This window comes from Marmota flaviventris, chromosome 8, assembly GCF_047511675.1.
Source record: "Marmota flaviventris isolate mMarFla1 chromosome 8, mMarFla1.hap1, whole genome shotgun sequence".
Classification (NCBI taxonomy): Eukaryota; Metazoa; Chordata; class Mammalia; order Rodentia; family Sciuridae; genus Marmota; species Marmota flaviventris.
This window is the reverse complement of record NC_092505.1, coordinates 76807867-76830457: the sequence shown is the minus strand read 5'-3', so window position 1 is coordinate 76830457 and position 22591 is coordinate 76807867. Positions and strand designations below refer to the sequence as shown.

General features: G+C 35.2%; 1 protein-coding gene across 7 annotated transcripts in view; it reads right to left on the bottom strand.

Moving 5' to 3' along the window:
* Positions 1-22591, bottom strand: part of Senp7 (SUMO specific peptidase 7) — a 177301-nt gene that overhangs the window by 121362 nt on the left and 33348 nt on the right. For 6 of the 7 annotated variants that reach the window (XM_071615396.1, XM_071615397.1, XM_027943177.2 and 3 more), the window contains one exon: positions 5410-5507. In XM_071615396.1, the coding sequence (XP_071471497.1) occupies positions 5410-5507 (98 nt within the window). Of the gene's footprint in view, positions 1-5409; positions 5508-22591 lie in introns of those variants that run through there. The other variant, XM_071615400.1, reaches the window with a different exon arrangement.

Here is a 22591-nt window from a genome sequence, read left to right as displayed (position 1 = left end):
AAAGTATCAGGACGTAAAACCAACACACACACACACACACACACACACAATAGCTTTTCTATAGATCAATAATGAATTCACTAAGAAAGAAATCAGGAAAGCAGTCCTAATAAAAACAGCATCCAAAAAAAAAAATATATATATATATATATATAAAATAACTAAGAATAAACCTAACCAAGGAGTGAAATTTTTAAAACACTGAAGAAAGAATTGAAAAAGATGGAAAGACCTCTCATGTTCATGGATAGGCAAAATTACTACTAATATTAGTACCCAAAGCAATCTACAGGTTCACTGCAATCTCCATCAAAATAGCAATGACATTTTTACAGAACTAGAAAATATAATCCTAAAATTCAGATGGAAGCACAAAAGACCCGAAATAGCCAAAGCAATCCTGAGCAAAAAGAACAATGCTGAAGACATTACAATACCTGAGTTCAAAACATACTCTGGAGACATAATAACAAAAAACATGGTACTTGCTTAAACATAAATATGTATAACAACAGAACAGAAAAGAATACTCAGAAATAACCTACTCTACAGCCAATTGATCTTCCAGAAGGTACTAAAAAACACACAATAGACAAAAGACAGCTTCTTCAACAAATGGTGCTAAGAAAACAGAACAGTCACAGAAGACTGAAACTTGAACCCTGTCTCTCGCCCTGTACAAAAATCAACTCAAAATGGATCAAAGACTTTGTTTTCTTTGATATAAGGAGACTGATTCATAGTGGGATAGGGAGGGGAAGGATGGGAGGAACAGATAAACTCTAGACAGGGCAGAGAAGTTGGAGGGGAAAATTTGAAACTTCTAGAAGACAACATAGGGGAAAGACTTCAAGATACTGGCACAGGATATGATTCCTTTCAGACTCCAATAGCTCAAGAAATACCCAAACTGATAAATGGGATCATATTATAATAAAAGGCTTGGGCACAGCAAAGTAATTAATCAACACAGTAAAGAGACAATCTACAAATGGGAGAAAAATATGTGCCAGGTATTCATCTGACAGAGGATTAACACCCAAAATATATAAAGAATCCAAAAAATTTAACAGAACAAGTAATCAAATCAACATACTGACAAATTATTTGAATAGAAACTTATCAAAAGAAATACAAATGGGGTCTGGGGTGTGGCTCAGCAGTAGAGCACTTTCCTAGCACATGTGAGGCACTGGGTTCAATCCTCAGCACCACATAAAAATAAATAAAATAAAGGGCCATCAAGAACTAAAAAATATTTTTTAAAAAATTAAAAATAAAATAAATAAAGGTGTTGTATCCAACTACAACTAAATATATATTAAAAAAGAAGTACAAATAGCTAATAAATATATGAAAGATGTTCAGTATCTATAGGCATCAGGAAAATACAAATCAAAACTACATTGAGAATCCACTTCACACCCCCACTCCCATCATAATGGCAATTATTTAAAAAATTAACAAATGCTAGCAAGGATGTGGAGAAAAAAGGAACACTAATACATTGTTGGTGGAAATATACATTAGTGCAGCCACTATGGAAAGCAATATGGGAATGGAACCACCATTTGACCCAGCTATCCCTCTCCTTGGTCTATACCCAAAGGACTTAAAAACAGCATACTACAGGGACACACAGCCACATCAATGCTTATAGCAGCACAAGTCACAATAGCTAAATTGTGCAACCAACCTAAATGCCCTTCAATAGACGGATTAAAAAATGTGGCATATATACACAATGAAATATTACTCAGCAATAAAATAGAATAAAATCATGGAATTTGCAAGTAAATAGATTGAGTTAGAGAAGATAATGCTAATTGAAGTTAGCCAATCCCAAAAAAACAAATGCCAAATGTTTTCTTTGATATAAGGAGACTGATTCACAGTGGGATAGGGAGCGGGAGCATGGGAACTCTAGACAGGGCAGAGAGGTTGGAGGAGAAGGGAGGGGGCATGGGGTTATTAATTATTAATAAAGGTCTATTGACAACAACAAAAAAATTTTTTTTAAAGTAGAAACAGGACTGGGGTTGTGGCTCAGTGGTAGAGTGTTCACCTAGCATGCATGAGGCACTGGGTTCGATGCTCAGCACCACATAAATGTAAAATAAAGATTTTGTGTCCACCTAAAACTAAAAAATAAACATACATATTAAAACAATTTTTTTAAAAAAGTGGAAACAACCCAAATGTCCAAGATCTGGTGAAGGGATAAACACAATGTGGTTTAACCATGCAATGGTATACTGTTTGACAATGAAAGGAAACAAAGTACTGATATATGTTACAGCATGGATAACCTCAAAAAGATGATCAATGAAAGCCAGACACAAAAGAACATATATATTTATGATTCTGTTTATATGAAATCTCTAAAAACTCAAGTCCCAAGAGGACACAAAGTAAACTAGTGGTTGCCTACGACCACTAAGATTCAAGATGACTATAAATGGTTTATTCTGGAGCATGATGGAAATGTTCTCTGACCTTTGCTAGATTGTTGTGATGGTGAAACAATTTTGTAAATACACCAAAAAAAATTAACTATACAATTTAAATGAGAGAATTTTATTATCACAAAACTGTAAACAAAAAACAATACTGAAAGGAATTATAATCTTTAAAATGAGATGAAACGCAAAAAGATAGTGTTAGAAATTCCAAAGTAATGCAAACACGAAGGATTTAACCCCCTTTCCAGATGTACTTTTGTTATTTTTGCTTCCCTGCACACAGTAGCAATTTATAAAATATTTCAGACAGCTTAGCAGAACTCAATAACAGTGTGACTAAAACAAAAAAAAAAAATTAAGTCTCCAATGTTAAAATAGGTTTTCTAAAGACAAACTAACAATATTCCTCACATTATAATGAATTAGAGTCCTAAATTTCTTCAACTAAGAAATAATTCCAAAGCTATTTACACCTCTCAGACATGTGAAAATCTAATGACACAATTTAGGCTTAGCCTGATGCCTGATATATTGTAAGTACTCAATAGGTGTTTGCTGCCATAATTATAAATAGAAAGTATTCAGTTTCATCCTGATGATACTGCTCATGTTTTCTATGATTGATATGACAAAAGCCTCCAAAGGAATAACTACAAGAATAGAAAAAAATATATAATTTCATAAGTATATCATATTACAATAGAACTAAGTCTATAGGTCCAAATTCTGTAAACTCATTAATAATAAAAATGAGATCAATAGATGAAGCAAACCAAACTGAAGTCTTCTAAAAACACTCAATCTGCCCAAAATAATTTTACACAGATATGAACACATGCCACTTGTGCTATGAAGCAAATACATGAAAATTTCCCATCCCTATTCATTGTTTTATTTAACAAAGTTACTTCCTACCTCTGTCCAAAAATTTAATTCTCATAACCTAGTTTCACACAAACATCTCACCATGTTCTGTTTCTAGATATTCAAAACATTCTATCTATCTGAGCCTAACAGGTAGAAAATTTAGAAAAAAGTTAAGAATGAAAAGTTCTAGAATCTTCAGTAAAGGTTAAAATATAGAAAGAATGCCCTTTGCTGGCTTAAGACAGTGGAAATCAATTCAGATCATTTATATTCTACATCAGAGATTTTTCAAAAACAAAAAAAAAATTCTTCTTTTAAATATTCAAGCATATGTCCTTACAAATGCCATGGAGAAATACTTTATGAACATTTCAACTTTGTGAATTTAAACTAATATAATATACATATTGTTAATAAAGGCTTCAGGCACAAATTCTAAAATAATACAAAGCACTCTAAATTCTAAACATCTGGCAAAAATCACATTCCAGGGCTGGGGTTGTAGCTCAGTGTTAGAGCACTTGCCTCACACACATGAGGCACAGAACCACATAAAATATTGGGTCCATCTATAACTAAAAATATATATATTTTTTAAAAAATCACATTCCATTTCTCCAAAGCTGGCCAGCTGAGTAAAGTATAAATCTGATAAAAACTATTGCCTATTGGCTATATCACTTTTACCAGTTTTAAAAAATCCATTTTCCTGTCAGGACCATCTTAAGATACTGTTATTTATATGTATTAAAAACATGTATTAAAGTCATTATTATACTTCTATCTCAATACCTACTGCTATTGAATTTTAAAATCTTTTTAATCTTCTCTGTCATTAGGTATATATTAATAGGACCTTATAGTGCTAACTCTGATAACATACCTGAAAATCATTACCTCAGGAATAGTAGTCAGATGTCATAAACTCTATAAGGAAGGCCAAAAATTGCAGTTTTATGCTAGCTGATAATTTAGGAGAAAACAAACTGAAAGATATTAGATAAAATGCCAGGGGAGAAAAGCAATATTAAAGTAATAATATGTTATGATGATTATTGACTTGATATCCTCAAAGAACCTGTCCCCACAACTTTATAGTCATCCTTATGGAAAGATAAGACTTCAATAAATTTTGAGCCATGCAAGGTTTTCAGGATTTCTTTCCCATAAAAATTAAACAACTTTGTATAGACAAACTTTTCAGAAAATGTGGCTTGACTTTTTAATGAAAATATAGGATCCATGAAATAAAATTTTTGATATGATCTTAATAATCTTTGGAGAAACCAAGTCTATAAACAACTGAGTTTGTTCATATTTTAAGGATCAAGTCATCATTGTTATACCTACAGATGTAATGATATTTTCATCTTGACAATTCATCCACCGTATAGTAGTGGGTCAAGAGGTTTATAGAAATGATATGGAGTCACCGATATATTTTTGTATTTTCTACAGACAATTTATTTGAAAGGGGATGTGAACTCAATAACTTATAGAAGTACTCTGGAATAAATTCAGGGACTCCATTTAGTCTTCTAAATTTGTGTGATCTTTCAATAATTATAGTTTTTACTTTGCTACATTTTTTCACTCACTATGCTACAAAGAGAAAATTCAATACCCTTTTTTAAAATGACAACTTTCTAATCATTTATTGATGTCCAATCCAAAAAAGCTCTGAATTCCTTCTGAAAATAACTATAATGTGTGTCCTCCTGATACTTAATTCTAATATTAAATAGTTCACTAACACTATGACTACAGGATCATAATTTCTAAATACAGTATCTTTTTCATTACTGATCAGAGATGAATCAAGAATTTTTATTATTCTACATATACCTTTTGCTTTATCAGCTAAGCTTATCAAGAAGTTCCAAATGCAGAAAAACAAGGAGTTAAGATGACTCACAACCATAGAAAGTTAGAAGTTAGAAGGAACCTCATTGAGTTCAACCCTTCTGTTTTAAATATTGTGGTGAATGAATCCCATAAAGCTTCAGCGAGTCACTCCTGGTCATGCTATCTGTAGTACAAGCCATCTTATATCACACTCATTCACACATAGGTATCTTACCTTTCCGATGATGACTTAGAAGTGACAGGATGCCCACGAACACTTTTTTTATTTTTATGGTCTAGAGAGATGACTTTATTTCTTAGGCTTCTTTTCCACTAGGAAAAAAAATATGTCCAATTTTAATAATAAATACAATAATAATATGATAGGAGGCACTTAAAGTGTTGTCTTAATTTAGAAACTAAGATAAACAGCCAAAAGCTTAGTAGTAAACAGAGGAAAAAAAAAAGTGCAATCTACAGAATACAGAATCTTAGAATACAGACTTTTTTTTAATTCCAGTGCTGGGAATCAAACCTGAGGCTTCACACGTCCCAGGCAAGTGCTCTACATGTCCAGCCCATACCTGCATCTTTTGCTAGTATTGAAATCCAAATGCCCAAAAAATTAATTTTAAAATGTATGTATATATGAACCATTAAAAATTGTACAGATGTGTTCAGTCCAGAAAACAATATTCTGAGACTCCCAAGTTTAAAGAACTATAAAAATTTGCAATGTTTAAAGAAGTAATAACATGCTAGAAACATAGCTCAGTGGTACAGCACTTATCTACCATGGACAAGGCTCTGTTTTCTATTTCAGCAACTCAAACAAACGAAAATACACACACACATAATTTTATGACTACTTATTTGTTACATGCGAAGTTAAATGGGGCCTATGATCCTCAAGTAAATGCATGTCAAACAACTAGAAGGGATTAAAATCTGTTCCCTGTGAACCCAGGAAATGGGAGAAAAACAGATATCTTACTAATAGGTTTAGATCTGATATGACAAAGAAAAGGGATTAAAACTCTATTTATTTGTATGTAAGTAGTGTAAGATATTTGTATACATATCAATATCTTAACCTAAACACATCTGTACAATTTTTAATGGTTCATATATACATATATTTATATTGTTTTTTCCTGGTACTGGAGACTGAACCCTGGGCCTCAGGCTCACCAGGCAAGCATTCTACCACATTCCCTGCCCCAGTTATTTATATTCTCTATGTCTTTGTTTCCTTATTTGAAAACTGATGTAATCATGCTTCACAAACATGTACAATCATTACACATATAATTAAGTTTTAAAGACTGTCTTCATCTAAGAGGTATTTGTACATCTGCTATTCATAACAACATCATTTAAAATAGCCAAAAGGTGGAAGCATCTCAATGTGCATAAACAGAAGAAAGAGTAAAGAAAAAGCTATCTGTATATGTGTGTGTGTGTGTATCTTTTATATTACTCAGCCCTAAAGAGGAAGGAAATTTTGAAACATGAATATGAATGAATTCTGACAGTATACTACATGAAACGAGCCAGCAATGAAAGGACAAACACTGATGTTCCACTCATATCAAGTACCTAGACTAGTTAAATTTATAGAGCTAGAAAGCAGTAGTGACTTCTAGGGACTGGGAGGAAGGCACAATGGGAGTTTTTTTTTGTTTGGGGTGCTGGGGAGCAAAGGTTAATGGGGAGTTACTTTTTAATGGACACAGTTCAGTTTTACAAGATAAAAAGACTACTGGAGATGGATGGTGGTGATGGTTTCACAATAATGTGAAAAGTATTGTCACTGAACCATACCCTTAAAATGGTTACCATAGTGAATTTTATGTCATGTGTATTTCACCACAATATAAAATAGTTTTTTAATAAGATGGGGGAAAATTACTCTCTTAAATGTGTCAATAAATGTTGTCCTATATTGGGCTGGGGATGTGGCTCAAGCGGTAGTGCGCTTGTCTGGCATGAGTGCGGCCCAGGTTCGATCCTCAGCACCACATACCAACAAAGATGTTGTGTCTGCCGAAAACTAAAAAATAAATATTAAAAAAAATTTTTAAAAAATGTTGTCCTATAAATGCTGCAGGTATTCTATTATCACCACAACCCAACATAGTATAAAACATATCACTCCAAAAAAAAAAAAAAAAAGTGAAGCTCAGAGAATAAACCTGCCCAATTGAACCTGTGTCTGTCTAACATAAATCCTGTGTTCCCTCTAACACTCTAAATCAGAATTAAATAAATTCTCAGAAATCCTTTCTATCAATATCTTAACCTAAACACATCTGTACAATTTTTTTTGAGAGAGAGAGAGAAGAGAGAGAATTTTTTAATATTTATTTTTCAGTTTTTGGTGGACACAACATCTTTTATTTTGTTTTTATGTGGTGCTGAGGATCAAACCCAGCGCCCCGTGCATGCCGGGCAAGCGTGTTACCGCTTGAGCCACATCCCCAGCCCACACATCTGTACAATTTTTAATAGTTCAAAATCTATCACCATTCTAGCAATATATCTATGCAAACTCCTGACGCTTCCCTCATTCCCCTTTCTATAAAAACCTCCAAGTCATTATCAGCCCCTCCATAATGACGGGGCAAAAGACATGGGTCACTTTATCTTCCCAGTATAGCTACAATGATTAAAAGTCCTTTCATGATTAAAAAGAAAAAGAAAAGAAAAAAGTGTCATATGACAAGGTTGAAATTATCAGGTTATCAAGGGAAAAAAATTTTTAATCCATGCTCTGAGAAGAAAGGTTGAACTCTATTATAAAAAAAGGAAAAGAGAAAAATCTCAACAGGGAAGAGATACCAAAAAGGCAATTTTTGAACTAAAAAATGAAAATGAAAGTAAAAACTGTATTGGATAGACTAAAGTGCAAAAGAGATAGCAAGGTGAGAATTTATAGAAATATCACCAAATTATTCAAACTGATAAAATAGAAAGTAAGCAATTAAAAATGACTCAGAAACTCATAAACCTGTGGTACAACACTAAAATTTGCAAAATTCATGTTGCTGTAGTCTTAGGAGAGAAAAAAAAAGAATGTATAAAGAAAAAAGTATCTGACAGCTAAAGACTTCCATAATTTGACAAAAGACATGAACTTGCAGATTCAAAAAGTGTCATAAATCATGATAAATGTAGGAAAACTACTGAAACAATTTTTGGAAGCAAATTTATAGAAAGCAGTAGTGACAAAGAAAAATGACACATTAAAATGAGAGAAATGAAACACATAAAATGATAAAAATTATTCCAGCAACAATGGTTTTGATAAAATTCAAAAGCTTTTGATAAAATTCCATAGGAATGAAGGCAAAGTTAAGACATTCTCAGATTAAGGTAAGCTAAAAAACTCATAGCTTGCAAACCTGTTCTAAATGAAATATGAAAGGAAACAAATCAGGCATAAGGATAGTAACATCAAAGGAAAAAATGAAACTTCAGGAATGAAATAAGAGCATTAGAACTAATAAATGTGAGTAAATACAATATTTTTAAACCTTAAACTCTTTAAAATGTATATCAAAATCCAAAAATCATAACATTGTCTAGAGATATTCAATATATGCTGATTTAATATAGGTGACCATTATATCCTAAGAAATGAAGGGTAAAGGGACCTTGTTTTAGACTATTTTCTGTTGCTATAAAAGAATGCCTGAAACTGGGTAATTTATAAAGCAAGAGGTTTATTTAGCTCACATTTCTGGAAACTAGAAAGTCCAACTGTATGGTGCTAGCAACTACTTGATTTCTAGTGAGGGCCCCATGGTGGATGGGCAAACAAGCAGGTGCAGAAGAGAGGAATAACATCAGGAAATAAAAACTTGCCCTCATAGTAACTAATAAAGTCCACAAGAATGAGAACATACTTCCCGGAAAAATCATCAATCCCCCTTAAAGACCTAATCTCCTCTTAAAAGCCCCACCAACTCTCAACATTGTTACACTGAAGACCAAAACCCCAACAAGAGTTTAAGAGGGACAAATCATATTTAAACCACAGGAGTCCAATAGGGTGCTAGTTTCTCCACACTAATATTAATTCTTAGTAGACTGTAACGTATATATTGTTATCCACAGAATTTACAAACATGTACATGTGATAATAACTCAAGAGATACATTAAAATGAATATGAAAATAGAATGCTAGGTATTTAAACATCAAATAATTAAAAAGAGTGGGAAAATTGCAAAAAGCAAAAAGAAATAAAAATGGGAAACAAATAATAAAATTACTCAAACATAGCCAAAGAACACAGTATATTCCTTGACCATTAACAGAATACATTTAAACATTGGGTGAAATGTAGTAGGGACAGTAGTATTGGGTGAAATATAGTAGGGACAGTAGTAATTAATTCTAGTGAATTAAACTAGCAATCAATAGTGGAAAGTAAAAGAAAAATCCTTAAACACATGGAAACAAAAAACACAATTGTAACAACATATTTCAAAATTTTCCATAGGTTAAAGTCTTAAGAGAATCAGAAAATACATTGAACAAAAATGAAAATACATAAAACTTTGTAATGTTCTAAGCAGTGTTTAAATTTTACATTTTCAAAATTATATATTTTGTCTTCATTACCTGAAACTCTGTCTCCCAAATGGCCTAGTCTGTTGGTGATACTTTCCACTGAATTTTTAATTTGGTTTATTGATTTCTTCATTTCAAGGATTTCTGCCTAACTTTTTTTTTCAGAATCTCTCTTTATTGAAGTGACCTTTCACTTCCTATATTTTCTGTGATTTCACTCCTTACATTTTCCTTTACATATCAGTTTTACTATGTACATCCTAAGTGCCTTCTGACATATCTCCCATAAAGTTTACATTAATGGTTGCATTTGAAAAAAAAAAAAGTCTCAAAGCAGAAATCTATGATTAAATCTAAAGACATTAGGAACAGAAGAAGAAAACACATGTGAAATGAGCAGAAATTATAATATAAAAGAAGAAATCAATGAAATTGATTATAGAGAAAAATCAAAATATGGTTCTCTAAAAAGATCAATAAAATACCAAGCTACAATATGGGATGAAAAAGGCAATATCACAACAGACACTTCAGAAATACAGAAGATAATCAAAAATTATTTTGAATCCTTATACTCCAATAAATTAGAAGATAGTGAAGGCATAGATAAATTTCTTAAGTCATATGATCTGCCCAGATTGAGTCAGGAGGATATAGACAACCTAAACAGACCAATATCAATTGAGGAAATAGAAGAAACCATCAAAAGACTACCAACTAAGAAAAGCCCAGGACCGGATGGGTATACAGCAGAGTTTTACAAAACCTTTAAAGAGGAACTAATACCGATACTTTTCAAGCTACTTCGGGAAATAGAAAAAGAGGGAGAACTTCCAAATTCATTCTACAAGGCCAACATCACCCTGATACCTAAACCAGACAAAGACACTTCAAAGAAAGAAAACTACAGACCAATATCTCTAATGAACCTAGATGCAAAAATCCTCAATAAAATTCTGGCGACTCAGATACAAAAACATATCAAAAAAATTGTGCACCATGATCAAGTAGGATTCATCCCTGGGATGCAAGGCTGGTTCAATATAAGGAAATCAATAAATGTTATTCACCACATCAATAGACTTAAAAATAAGAACCATATGATCATCTCGATAGATGCGGAAAAAGCATTCGACAAAGTACAGCATCCCTTTATGTTCAAAACTCTAGAAAAACTAGGGATAATAGGAACATACCTCAATATTGTTAAAGCAATCTATGCTAAGCCTCAGGCTAGCATCATTCTGAATGGAGAAAAATTGAAGGCATTCCCTCTAAAATCTGGAACAAGACAGGGATGCCCTCTCTCACCACTTCTGTTCAACATAGTTCTTGAAACACTGGCCAGAGCAATTAGACAGACGAAAGAAATTAAAGGCATCAAAATAGGAAAAGAAGAACTTAAATTATCACTATTTGCAGATGACATGATTCTATACCTAGCAGACCCAAAAGGCTCTACAAAGAAACTATTAGAGCTAATAAATGAATTCAGCAAAGTGGCAGGATATAAAATCAACACGCATAAATCAAAGGCATTCCTGTATATCAGCGACAAATCCTCTGAAATGGAAATGAGGACAACCACTCCATTCACAATATCTTCAAAAAAAATAAAATACTTGGGAATCAACCTAACAAAAGAGGTGAAAGACTTATACAATGAAAACTACAGAACCCTAAAGAGAGAAATAGAGGAAGATCTTAGAAGATGGAAAAATATACCCTGTTCATGGATAGGCAGAACTAACATCATCAAAATGGCGATACTACCAAAAGTTCTCTATAGGTTTAATGCAATGCCAATCAAAATCCCAACGGCATTTCTTGTAGAAATAGAGAAAGCAATCATGAAATTCATATGGAAAAATAAAAGACCCAGAATAGCAAAAACAATGCTAAGCAGGAAGTGTGAATCAGGCGGTATAGCGATACCAGATTTCAAACTATACTACAGAGTAATAGTAACAAAAACAGCATGGTACTGGTACCAAAACAGGCGGGTGGACCAATGGTACAGAATAGAGGACACAGAAACCAATCCACAAAACTACAACTACCTTATATTTGATAAAGGGGCTAAAAGCATGCAATGGAGGAAGGATAGCATCTTCAACAAATGGTGCTGGGAAAACTGGAAATCCATATGCAACAAAATGAAACTGAATCCCTTTCTCTCGCCATGCACAAAAGTTAATTCAAAATGGATCAAGGAGCTTGATATCAAATCAGAGACACGCCGTCTGATAGAAGAAAAAGTTGGCTACGATCTACATACTGTGGGGTCGGGCTCCAAATTCCTCAATAGGACACCCATAGCACAAAAGTTAATAACTAGAATCAACAAATGGGACTTACTCAAACTAAAAAGTTTTTTCTCAGCAAAAGAAACAATAAGAGAGGTAAATAGAGAGCCTACATCCTGGGAACAAATCTTTACTCCTCACACTTCAGATAGAGCCCTAATATCCAGAGTATACAAAGAACTCAAAAAATTAGACAATAAGAGAACAAACAACCCAATCAATAAATGGGCCAAGGACCTGAACAGACACTTCTCAGAGGAGGACATACAATCAATCAACAAGTACATGAAAAAATGCTCACCATCTCTAGCAGTCAGAGAAATGCAAATCAAAACCACCCTAAGATACCATCTCACTCCAGTTAGATTGGCAGCCATTACGAAGTCAAACAACAACAAGTGCTGGCGAGGATGTGGGGAAAAGGGTACACTTGTACATTGCTGGTGGGACTGCAAATTGGTGCAGCCAATTTGGAAAGCAGTATGGAGATTTCTTGGAAAGCTGGGAATGGAGCCACCATTTGACCCAGCTATTCCCCTTCTCGGTCTATTCCCTCAAGACCTAAAAAGAGCATGCTACAGGGACACTGCTACATCGATGTTCATAGCAGCACAATTCACAATAGCTAGACTGTGGAACCAACCTAGATGCCCTTCAATGGATGAATGGATAAAAAAAATGTGGCATTTATACACAATGGAGTATTACTCTGCATTTAAAAATGACAAAATCATAGAATTTACAGGGAAATGGATGGCATTAGAGCAGATTACGCTAAGTGAAGCTAGCCAATCCCTAAAAAACAAATGCCAAATGTCTTCTTTGATATAAGGAGAGTAACTAAGAACAGAGTAGGGTCGAAGAGCATGAGAAGAAGATTAACATTAAACAGGGATGAGAGGTGGGAGGGAAAGGGAGAGAGAAGGGAAATTGCATGGAAATGGAAGGAGACCCTCAGAGTTATACAAAAGTACATACAAGAGGAAGTGAGGGGAAGGGGAAAAATAATACAAGGGGGACAAACGAATGTTAGTAGAGGGGGCAGAGAGAGAAGAGGGGAGGGGAGGGGAGGGGAGGGGGGATAGTAGAGGATAGGAAAGGCAGCAGAACACAACAGACACGAGTATGGCAATATGTAAATCAATGGATGTGTAACTGATGTGATTCTGCAATCTGTATATGGGGTAAAAATGGGAGCTCATAACCCACTTGAATCAAATTGTGAAATATGATATATCAAGAACTATGTAATGTTTTGAACAGCCAACAATAAAAAATTAAAATGAAAAAAAAAATACCAAGCTACATGGTAAAAATACAAGAAATAAATTATCAATAACAGGAAGAAAGAGAGATCTCACTACATACAAACACATATTAAAAGGATAATAAGGGTTAGAGTTCTACACACATAAATTGGTCCTTTTAGAAAGAAGAAAGAACAATTCTCAAAAAAAACAATTCTCAAAAATGACAAATTTACCAAAACATAAATAAGTAATTAGAATAACATTTTTCTATTAAATAATTTGAAATCATATTTTAAAACCCTTTTAACATTTTTAGTTATACATGGACACTATATTTATTTTGTTTAGTCATTTTTAAAATTTTTTTTAGTTGTAGTTGGACACCATACCTTTATTTTTGTATTTATTTTTATGTGGTGCTGAGGATCATACCCAGAGCCTCACATGTGCGAGGCAAGCGCTCTGCCACTGAGCCACAACCTGGGCCCTAAAACCCTTTAATAAAAAAAGAAATCTACACACACAGATAGTTTTGTGGTTAAAGGGGTTGGCTGGTTGTTTTAGAAAACAAATTTTTATTACAAAGATACTATATCAGAATATCCAAACTTGCTTTGTGTCGCAGCGAACACATAGCTCTCTATCAGCAAAAATTAAAATGGTCTTCCGATGGAAATTGACTGAAAATAAAATTTCCCAAGTAGTAAGCTTTAGCTCAATACCCAATAACTGTATAGACACTTCTAATTTTCAATATATTCTTTAAAAAACAAGCACAGAGCATTGAGACAAGACACAGATATTTCTATATCCTATATGAGGCAAATTTAAAAGTACTTAAGTTCTGAAAGAAATTCTACAGCTTAGATATCACCCCTAAATAGCTTAGGAATTCTAGGCCCACTCACCTACTTCAGTAGCTACTGGTCAAAGCTCCTTTCCTTAGAGATGTAAGCAATTTTTTTTAACTTGTTTATTACACTTTCCAAATGACCACACTTTATTACATGTTTTAATAGTGCAGTTATTATCCTGTCCATAAGTAAAGGTACAAGAAGCACCTACCTCCCAAAAAACTATACACCTTTAATGAGGCTAAAATATAAACTTTACAGCCAGTAGTAGTCATCATCCCAGCACCTTGGGTGGCCGAGGCAGGAGAATCCCAAATTCAAAGCCAGCTTTGGCAACCCAAGACCCTGTCTCAAAAAAAAAAAAAAAAAAAAAATCTAAAAAGGACTGAGAATGTAGCTAATTAGTAAAGCACTCCTGGGTTCAATCCTCAATACAGAAAAATAACAATAAAATATAGATTCTAATTATATTACATGCGATTTATTTCCTCAGTAATTTCATTTTGCTTCTCAAAGACCTATCATTCTGGCAAGCTATGTTATAGAGCTAAAAAAATTTTAAATCAATTCCACTTACTTTTCTTCTGTCTTACTGATGCTCAGGTAAAACTACACCCATTTCACTTAAATCCTATTATATTTTTAGACAACAATATTTACGACTCTTAGGTACTATCTTGACAGGCTTGGCAGCAGAATAATTCATATATGTATGTATGAATTTTTAAATAAATAAATATATATATATATATATATATATATATATATATATATATATATATATATATAAAATGAAATAGAGGAACTATTTCAACATTGTACAAGTCTCTTAAAAATGAGAGCCAGGAAAGTCTCTATAACTCTCCACTGCATTTTCTTTTTTTTTTTTTTTATTGGTTGTTCAAAACATTACAGAGCTCTTGACATATCATATTTCATACATTAGATTCAAGTGGGTTATGAACTCCCATTTTTACCCCAAATACAGATTGCAGAATCACATCGGTTACACATCCACATTTTTACATAATGCCATATTAGTGACTGTTGTATTCTGCTACCTTTCCTATCCTCTACTATCCCCCCTCCCCTCCCCTCCCCTCCCATCTTCTCTCTCTACCCCATCTACTGTAATTCATTTCTCTCCTTGTTTATTTTCCCATTCCCCTCACAACCTCTTATATGTAATTTTGTATAACAATGAGAGTCTCCTTCCATTTCCATGCAATTTCCCTTTTCTCTCCCTTTCCCTCCCACCTCATGTCTCTGTTTAATGTTAATCTTATCCTCCTGCTCTTCCTCCCTGCTCTGTTCTTAATTGCTCTCATTATATCAAAGAAGACATTTGGCATTTGTTTTTTAGGGATTGGCTAGCTTCACTTAGCATAATCTGCTCTAGTGCCATCCATTTCCCTGCAAATTCCATGATTTTGTCATTTTTTAGTGCTGCGTAATACTCCATGGTGTATAAATGCCACATTTTTTTTATCCATTCATCTATTGAAGGGCATCTGGGTTGGTTCCACAGTCTAGCAATTTTGAATTATGCTGCTCTCCACTGCATTTTCCAAGACATCTTGTCTTCCCATATTTGATAAGCTTCCTTAGCTCTAACTTGTAACTTTTCTACTGCTCACTTTTAGCTTTTATGTTGAGATAATAGTAGGTTCTCAGAGTTGTAAGAAATAAAAAAAAGAGAGACAGACAGAGACAAACTTTAGAAATCCTTCATGTAGTCTCCTATGGTATTACCATTTTAATATTTCCTAATTACATCAGGAAATAAACCTTGATACAATCTATGACATTATTAAGATTCGCCTGTTTTACATGTAGTCATTTGTGTGTGTGCACACGTGTGTGTATTTGCAATTTGATCATATATGTATATTTGTTGACTACATCCACAGTCAAGATATAGGACAGTTTTATCACAACGTTCCTTTAGACTACCCTTTATAACCACAGCTATCTCCCTATATTACTCTATACCCCAGTCCTTGAATGCTCTAAGTTTTCTTAGAAATACATAAAAAAGAATTTTAAACAATTTCTTCCATCTAACCAGAAGAGAAGGGAACAATTCCCACTTCATTCTGCAAAGCTAGTATTATCTTGATACCAATCCATACATCAGGACAAACAGAGAAAACTAAACAGGAATATTCCTAAATATGGACATAAAAATACTCAACAAAAAAAAAGCAGATCAAATCCAGTAATACATAAAAGTAATAACACAATTAGACCAACAGGGATTTATTCTAGGAAACCAATGTAGTTCAACAGACAAAAATCCATCCATGTCAGAAAGAAAGCAAGATAGCCCCCTCACAATTCCTTTTCAACCTTGTGCTGGAAATCTTAGTTAGAACAATAGAACAAGAAAGGGAAGTAAATGTTACAATGTTGGGGAAATAAATTTCATTCCCAGATGATATAACTGTCTATGTAGAAAATCCAAGAGAGTCAAACAAACAAAAAACCTTCTGAAATTAATAAGCAATTAAAGCACAGTTACTGCAATAAACAACTGGAATTTGAAATTATAAACACAATACAACTTTCATTAGCTTACACAAAAGTGAAAAATTCAGGTATAATTCTAACAAAGAACTAAATTATAAAACTATGATGAAAGATATCAAAGAACTCAGTAAAAGGAAATATATAACATGTTCATGGATAGAAAGAATCACTATTGTTAATGTCACTTCTTGACAAATTGATGTTTAGATTCAATACAATCCCAACCAAAATTCCAGCAATGTATTTAATAGATAGCAAAAACATGATTACCCAGTTTATATGCAAAGGCAAAAGAAGGAAAAGAGCAAAGTTGAAAGACTAGCACTATCTGTGACTTTAAGACTTACTATAAAAGCTATAGTAATCAAGACTGTGGAATTGGTGACAGAAAAGATATAGAGATCAACAGAATAGAATAAGGAGGGGGAGGAGGGATCCACAAAAATACAGCCAAGGGCTAGGATTGTAGCTCAGTGGCAGAGCACTTGCCTCAAACGTATGAGGAACTGGGTTCAATCCTCAGCACCACATAAAAATAAAGAAAGAAAAATAAAGGTACTGTGTCCATATAAAACTAAAAAATATTTTAAAAGAAAAAAAGTACCATCAACTGGTCTTTGATAAAGGAACAAAGGGTATATAATGGGAAAATGTTTTCTCATAATTAATTCCAAATGGGACATGCTCAGCATGAAAATAACATTAATCTGATGGGCTATCTCAACTGGAAGTCTTGGCTAAATAATTATATTGTAAACAAGTAGTAGTATTTTGAAAGCAATCTTTTCAGCTGAGCAGTAGTTCTCAACAGTGGGCTTAAAATACTCAATTAAACTATGTTGTAAACTGGTGCCAATTGTAATCACAGAAAATTAAATCCCAACACCATAATCCAAAATGTTAAATTCAGAAAAAACCCAAATTCCTAAAGTCTAACATCCTGAAAATCATAATATTAAAAGATGAACATCCTATGCTGATCCACAGTGGGGGTGGGGGGGGGGAATGGAGGAACTTTAGATAGGGCAAAGGGGAGGGAAGGGGAATGGGGGTGGGAAAGATGGTGGAATGAGATGGATATCATTCCCTTACATGTATGAAGTACATGCATGAAGACACAAATGGTGTGACTCTACTTTGTGTACAACCAGAAATATGAAAAAACTGCGGTCTATATATGTACTATGAATTGAAATGCATTCTGCTGTCATGTATAACAAATTAGAATGCTAAGTGAAGTTAGCCAATCCCTAAAAAACAAAGGATGAATGTCTTCTCTGATATAAGGGGGGTGACTCAAAATGGGATAGGGAGAAAGAACATGAGAAGAAGATTACCACTAAATAGGGAAGAGAGGTGGGAGGGAAAAGGAGGAAGAAGGGGAATTGCACGGAAGAAGGAAAGAGATCCTCATCATTATACAGATTACATGCATGATGATGTGAAGGGGAAATAAAAAAGAAGTGTGTCACATTAGACTGGGTAGAAAGAAGTGATGGGAGGGGAGGGGAGGGGAAGGGGGGATAGGAAGGACAGCAAAATAAAATAGACACTAATATTGCTGTATGTATATATGTGACTGTATGACCAATGTGATTCTGCAACTCAGAAATGAGAAGTTATACCCATTTGATTCAAATGTATGATATGTCAAGATCATTGTACTGTCATGTGTAACTAATTAAAACAAATTTAAAAAAAGATGTAATATGGCAAATACATAAGTAGAGTCATAAGTAAAGTCACAATAATAAAAAAAAAGAATAAGTACATAAGGGCTGGGGATATAGCCCAGTTGGTAGAGTGCTTGCCTCACATGCACAAGGCCCTGGGTTTGATCCCCAGCACCAAAACAAAAACATAAATTTTAAAAAGATGAACATCCTACATATTAAAATCCTGAAAGCTAGAATCCTAAAAACCACAATTTTCATGGGGGAAAAAGTCTACATAAAAAAGAAAGAAAGCCAAATTATGTGGACAGGATTGACTATACAATATGAAAACTTCAGTTTAAAAATATATCATTTAGACCAGGAAGAGTGGCACATGCCTATAATCCCAGCAGCTCAGAAGGCTGAGGCAGAAGAATCACGAGTTCAAAGCTAGCCTCAGCAATGGCGAGATGCTAAGCAATTCTGTGAAACCCTATTTCTAAATAAAATACAAAATAGGGCTGGGGATGTGGCTCAGTGGTTGAGTGCCTCTGAGTTCAATCCCCAGTACAAAAAAAAAAAATATATATATATATATATATATATATATATATATATTTTGACACTGTTTCTGGGTGATAAAATTCCAGTAATGTTTTTTAATGTTTTTATTAGTGAATTACAGTTATAATAATATTGGAGTTCATTTTGACATAATGGTACAGCATAGAATATAATTTGCTCCAACAGTTCAGTTCCCAGTACTTCTCCTTTCTCTCCCCTCCTCTTTCCAACTTCTATCTTTCCTGCACCAGTCTTTCTCCTATTTTTTCCTAATATTTTAAATTAGTATGTTATAGATACACATAAGGTGAAATCTAGCAATTTTAATGGATTAAATCCAAATTTACCCAAAGAAGCCATTAAATTTACTTGAGTGGCTGAAAAAAAAAATAATATGCACATCAGGATAAGAAGAAATGCAACTATGTTGCTGTTCGACAACTAGTATTATTCTGTCAATTTATTATCTGTACATGAGTATATGAAGAACATATTTACACATATCCAAACAACATAGAAATATGATACAGAAGATGGTAAAATTTAATAGAAAATGTTATGTTAGCATATATCAAATGACAGGATGATTTCAAAAAGAGCATCATCTCATGGAAAGTGAATATGAATGTATTCACTGAAAAGAACTATGTCCAGAAAGCAAAAAGGGAACAATTCACTGTAATGCAAAACTTCAAAATATAGCTAATGGTTGTGAAAATAGGCCAGGTTTTATGGACAACCTCCATGCAATTGCCCATTATCAAATCAATTTTTTATCTTTTTTAGGGGGATAGTTTTTTTTAAGAGATTATTTCTTTTATATATATATATATATACCTTTATTTTATTTACTTATTTTTATGTGGTGCTGAGGCTCGAACCCAGGGCCTCATGTGCGCTAAGCGAGCACTCTACCACTGAGCCACAACCCCAGCCCCTAGGGGGGTAGTTTTTGTTGTTCATATTTTTTCCATCCATTTTAAATTCTCAACGTCATTTTTTAAAATTTGTTACACTCTGTATTTCATCTTCACATCATTTCCATTACTATGCTATAAACTGTGTAAAGACTTTTTTAAAGGGTTCTGTTTGTAAATTTGACTACATTAAAGTACCTTATCACAACATTGATTTTGTGTGCAAGAATTGTGCATATACATAAAACCAGTGAAAGGTCCCCAATAAATTAAGAGACATCCTTTCTGTATATGTGCACCTGTTAAAGTTACCAAGTTCTAGGATCTTTGGGTCACTGTACATACATTGTGTGACCCACCAGGTTTTGATCAAAAGGTTGTCTGACATGATATTTCAAATGACTGCGGGTACAAAACTGGTTGAACACAATTACCAACCATAGTGATATACATTTCTACATTTAATTTCTTGACCTATTTACTCATACATTTGTCTGTTCACAACTCATGCCTGTGAAACTGTCATTAGCATACTTAAGTATTTATGTTTGCAGAAATGTTTTCATCTCACCACTAAAAAAATTTAAATGTTTTATCATCTATTTTATTGTGTAAAGTGGCCTACAAAGTGCTCTCTCGTGTTTTTGGTTCCTAAATAAATCCCCTTTTAAAAATGAAAATAAATGTATTTTAAGGAATTTTTATTATCCTCTCCAGAATTATATTTTTGGGATTTTAGACTTAAAGAGATTTTGATCTTTTGAGATTTCAACATTCAGAATTTGGTATTTGGGATTATGTTTCTAGGGATTGTGGCCTAAACCACAGTAAACAAAAGTGCAATCATTCAGGCTTTGCCATTCCATTTCTGGAGCAGAGGAAGAACTGATTCAGTATAAACATTAAGGGCCATAGGATTTTTGGAATGGTAAATGAGTATTGGCTTCAAATGGAAGTAACCAGTGGACTTAGCTCCTATCAAAAAAGGGTCAGCCTGCCCCTTGAAGATATGGCACACTGACTTCTCTTCACTAGCTATGAAGGTCCTAGATGGAATCTTCTTCCAATAGAAGATTATTTCTTCTACAAAAAATATTTGTCTTTTAGTGTTTAAACAAAAAAATATTGTTGTTTTCTTTGAACTTTATGAACCAACCTCTGCTCACTTCAAACTTTTCCTCACTTCTCCCAGGCTTTCACAGAATTGAAAAGGTTAAGGCCTTGCTCTGGATTAGGTTATAGCTTAGAGGAATGCTATAGTTGGTTTGACCTTTTATTCAGAACAGTAAAAGTTTCTCCATATCAGCAACAAGATAGCTGTTTTACTTTCTTATCTCTGTGTGTTCACTGGAATAGCACTTTAAATTTCCTTTAAGAACATCTCCTTTGTATTCCCAATTTGCCTGAATCTTTGGCACATGAGGCCTAGCTTTCATCCTATCTCAGACTTTTCTATGCCTTCCCTCATTTCTAGCTTTAGTTTTTCTTTTTAGCAATGCTGGAGATCAAATCTAGGCCCTTAATCATACTAGACAAGTACTCTACAAAGTGCTCACAACTGATCTATACCCCCAGCCTACCTTTTGATTTAAACTTTGAAATGTACAACTCTTCTATTCACCTGATCATTGAGGGGTTTTACTTGGTCTAATTTCAATACTGTGATATCAGGGAATAGAGAGGTCTGAGGAGAAGGAAAGAGATAGAAGAATGATTTGTTGGCAAAAGCAGTTAGGATGTACTCAACATTTATCAGTTAAGTTCACCACTTTACATAGGAGTAGTTGGGGGAGTCCCGAAACAATGACAAGAATAACATCAAAAATAACTGCCAGGGAAGGGATCCAACATGGCGGCCGGCAAGGAAGCAGCACTTTCAGTATCTCCACATTAACCGGATCAGAAACACCCATTAAAACAGCTACATTCTACCTACTGAGGAACTTCTAGCAAAATTCCGCTGAAAGGAGACCTGCCAGGAATTAGTAAGTTATATTAGAGGTGACAGTTGGCCCCAGACAAGTGAATCTTGGCCGGCCACGCGGGCGCAGAGGTCCAATCCCGCAGCCACCGCCCAACCGGCTCTGCAAGCGCCCCCGGCAGCCCGGGGCAGCGAGAAGGGTCCCCGCCTGGCCCGGCAGACGGCCCCCGCCATCCCGGCTCTCCTGGCGGCCCCGCTCGCTCTGTGATCGGCCACCCCGCCCGCCCGGCTCTTAGCCACGAGGCCCCTGCCTACCGGGTTCTACAAGCGGCCCCCGGCGGCCAGCGCGGTGAGAAGGGTCCCCGCCTGGCCTGGCAAACGGCCTGCGCCCTCCTGGCTCTGCTAACGGCCCGCCCACCCGGCAAACGCCCCCACCCCCGCCCTCCCGGCTCTGCTGGCGGCCCCGGCCCCGGCCAGCGCAGGCTCGGCTCTGCAGGCAGCCCCCGGCGGCCCGCGCAGCGAGAAGGGTCCCCGCGTGGCCCAGAAGACGGCCTGTGCCCTCCCGGCTCTGCTAACGCCCCACCCGCACGGCTAACGGCCCCCTGCCCGCCCGGCTCTGCAAACGCCCCGTCCACCCGGCAAACGGGGCCCCCCGCCCTCCGGGCTCTGCTGGTGCCCCGCCCGCGGCCAGCGCCGGCCCGGCTCTGCAGGCGGCCCCCAGCTGCCCCGCGCGGCGAGAAGGGTCCCCGCCCAGCAGATGGCCTCTGCCCTCCCGGCTCTGCTAACGGCCCCGCCCCCACTGCGAACGGCCCCGCCCACCCAGCAAACGGCTCCCCCCCCCCCC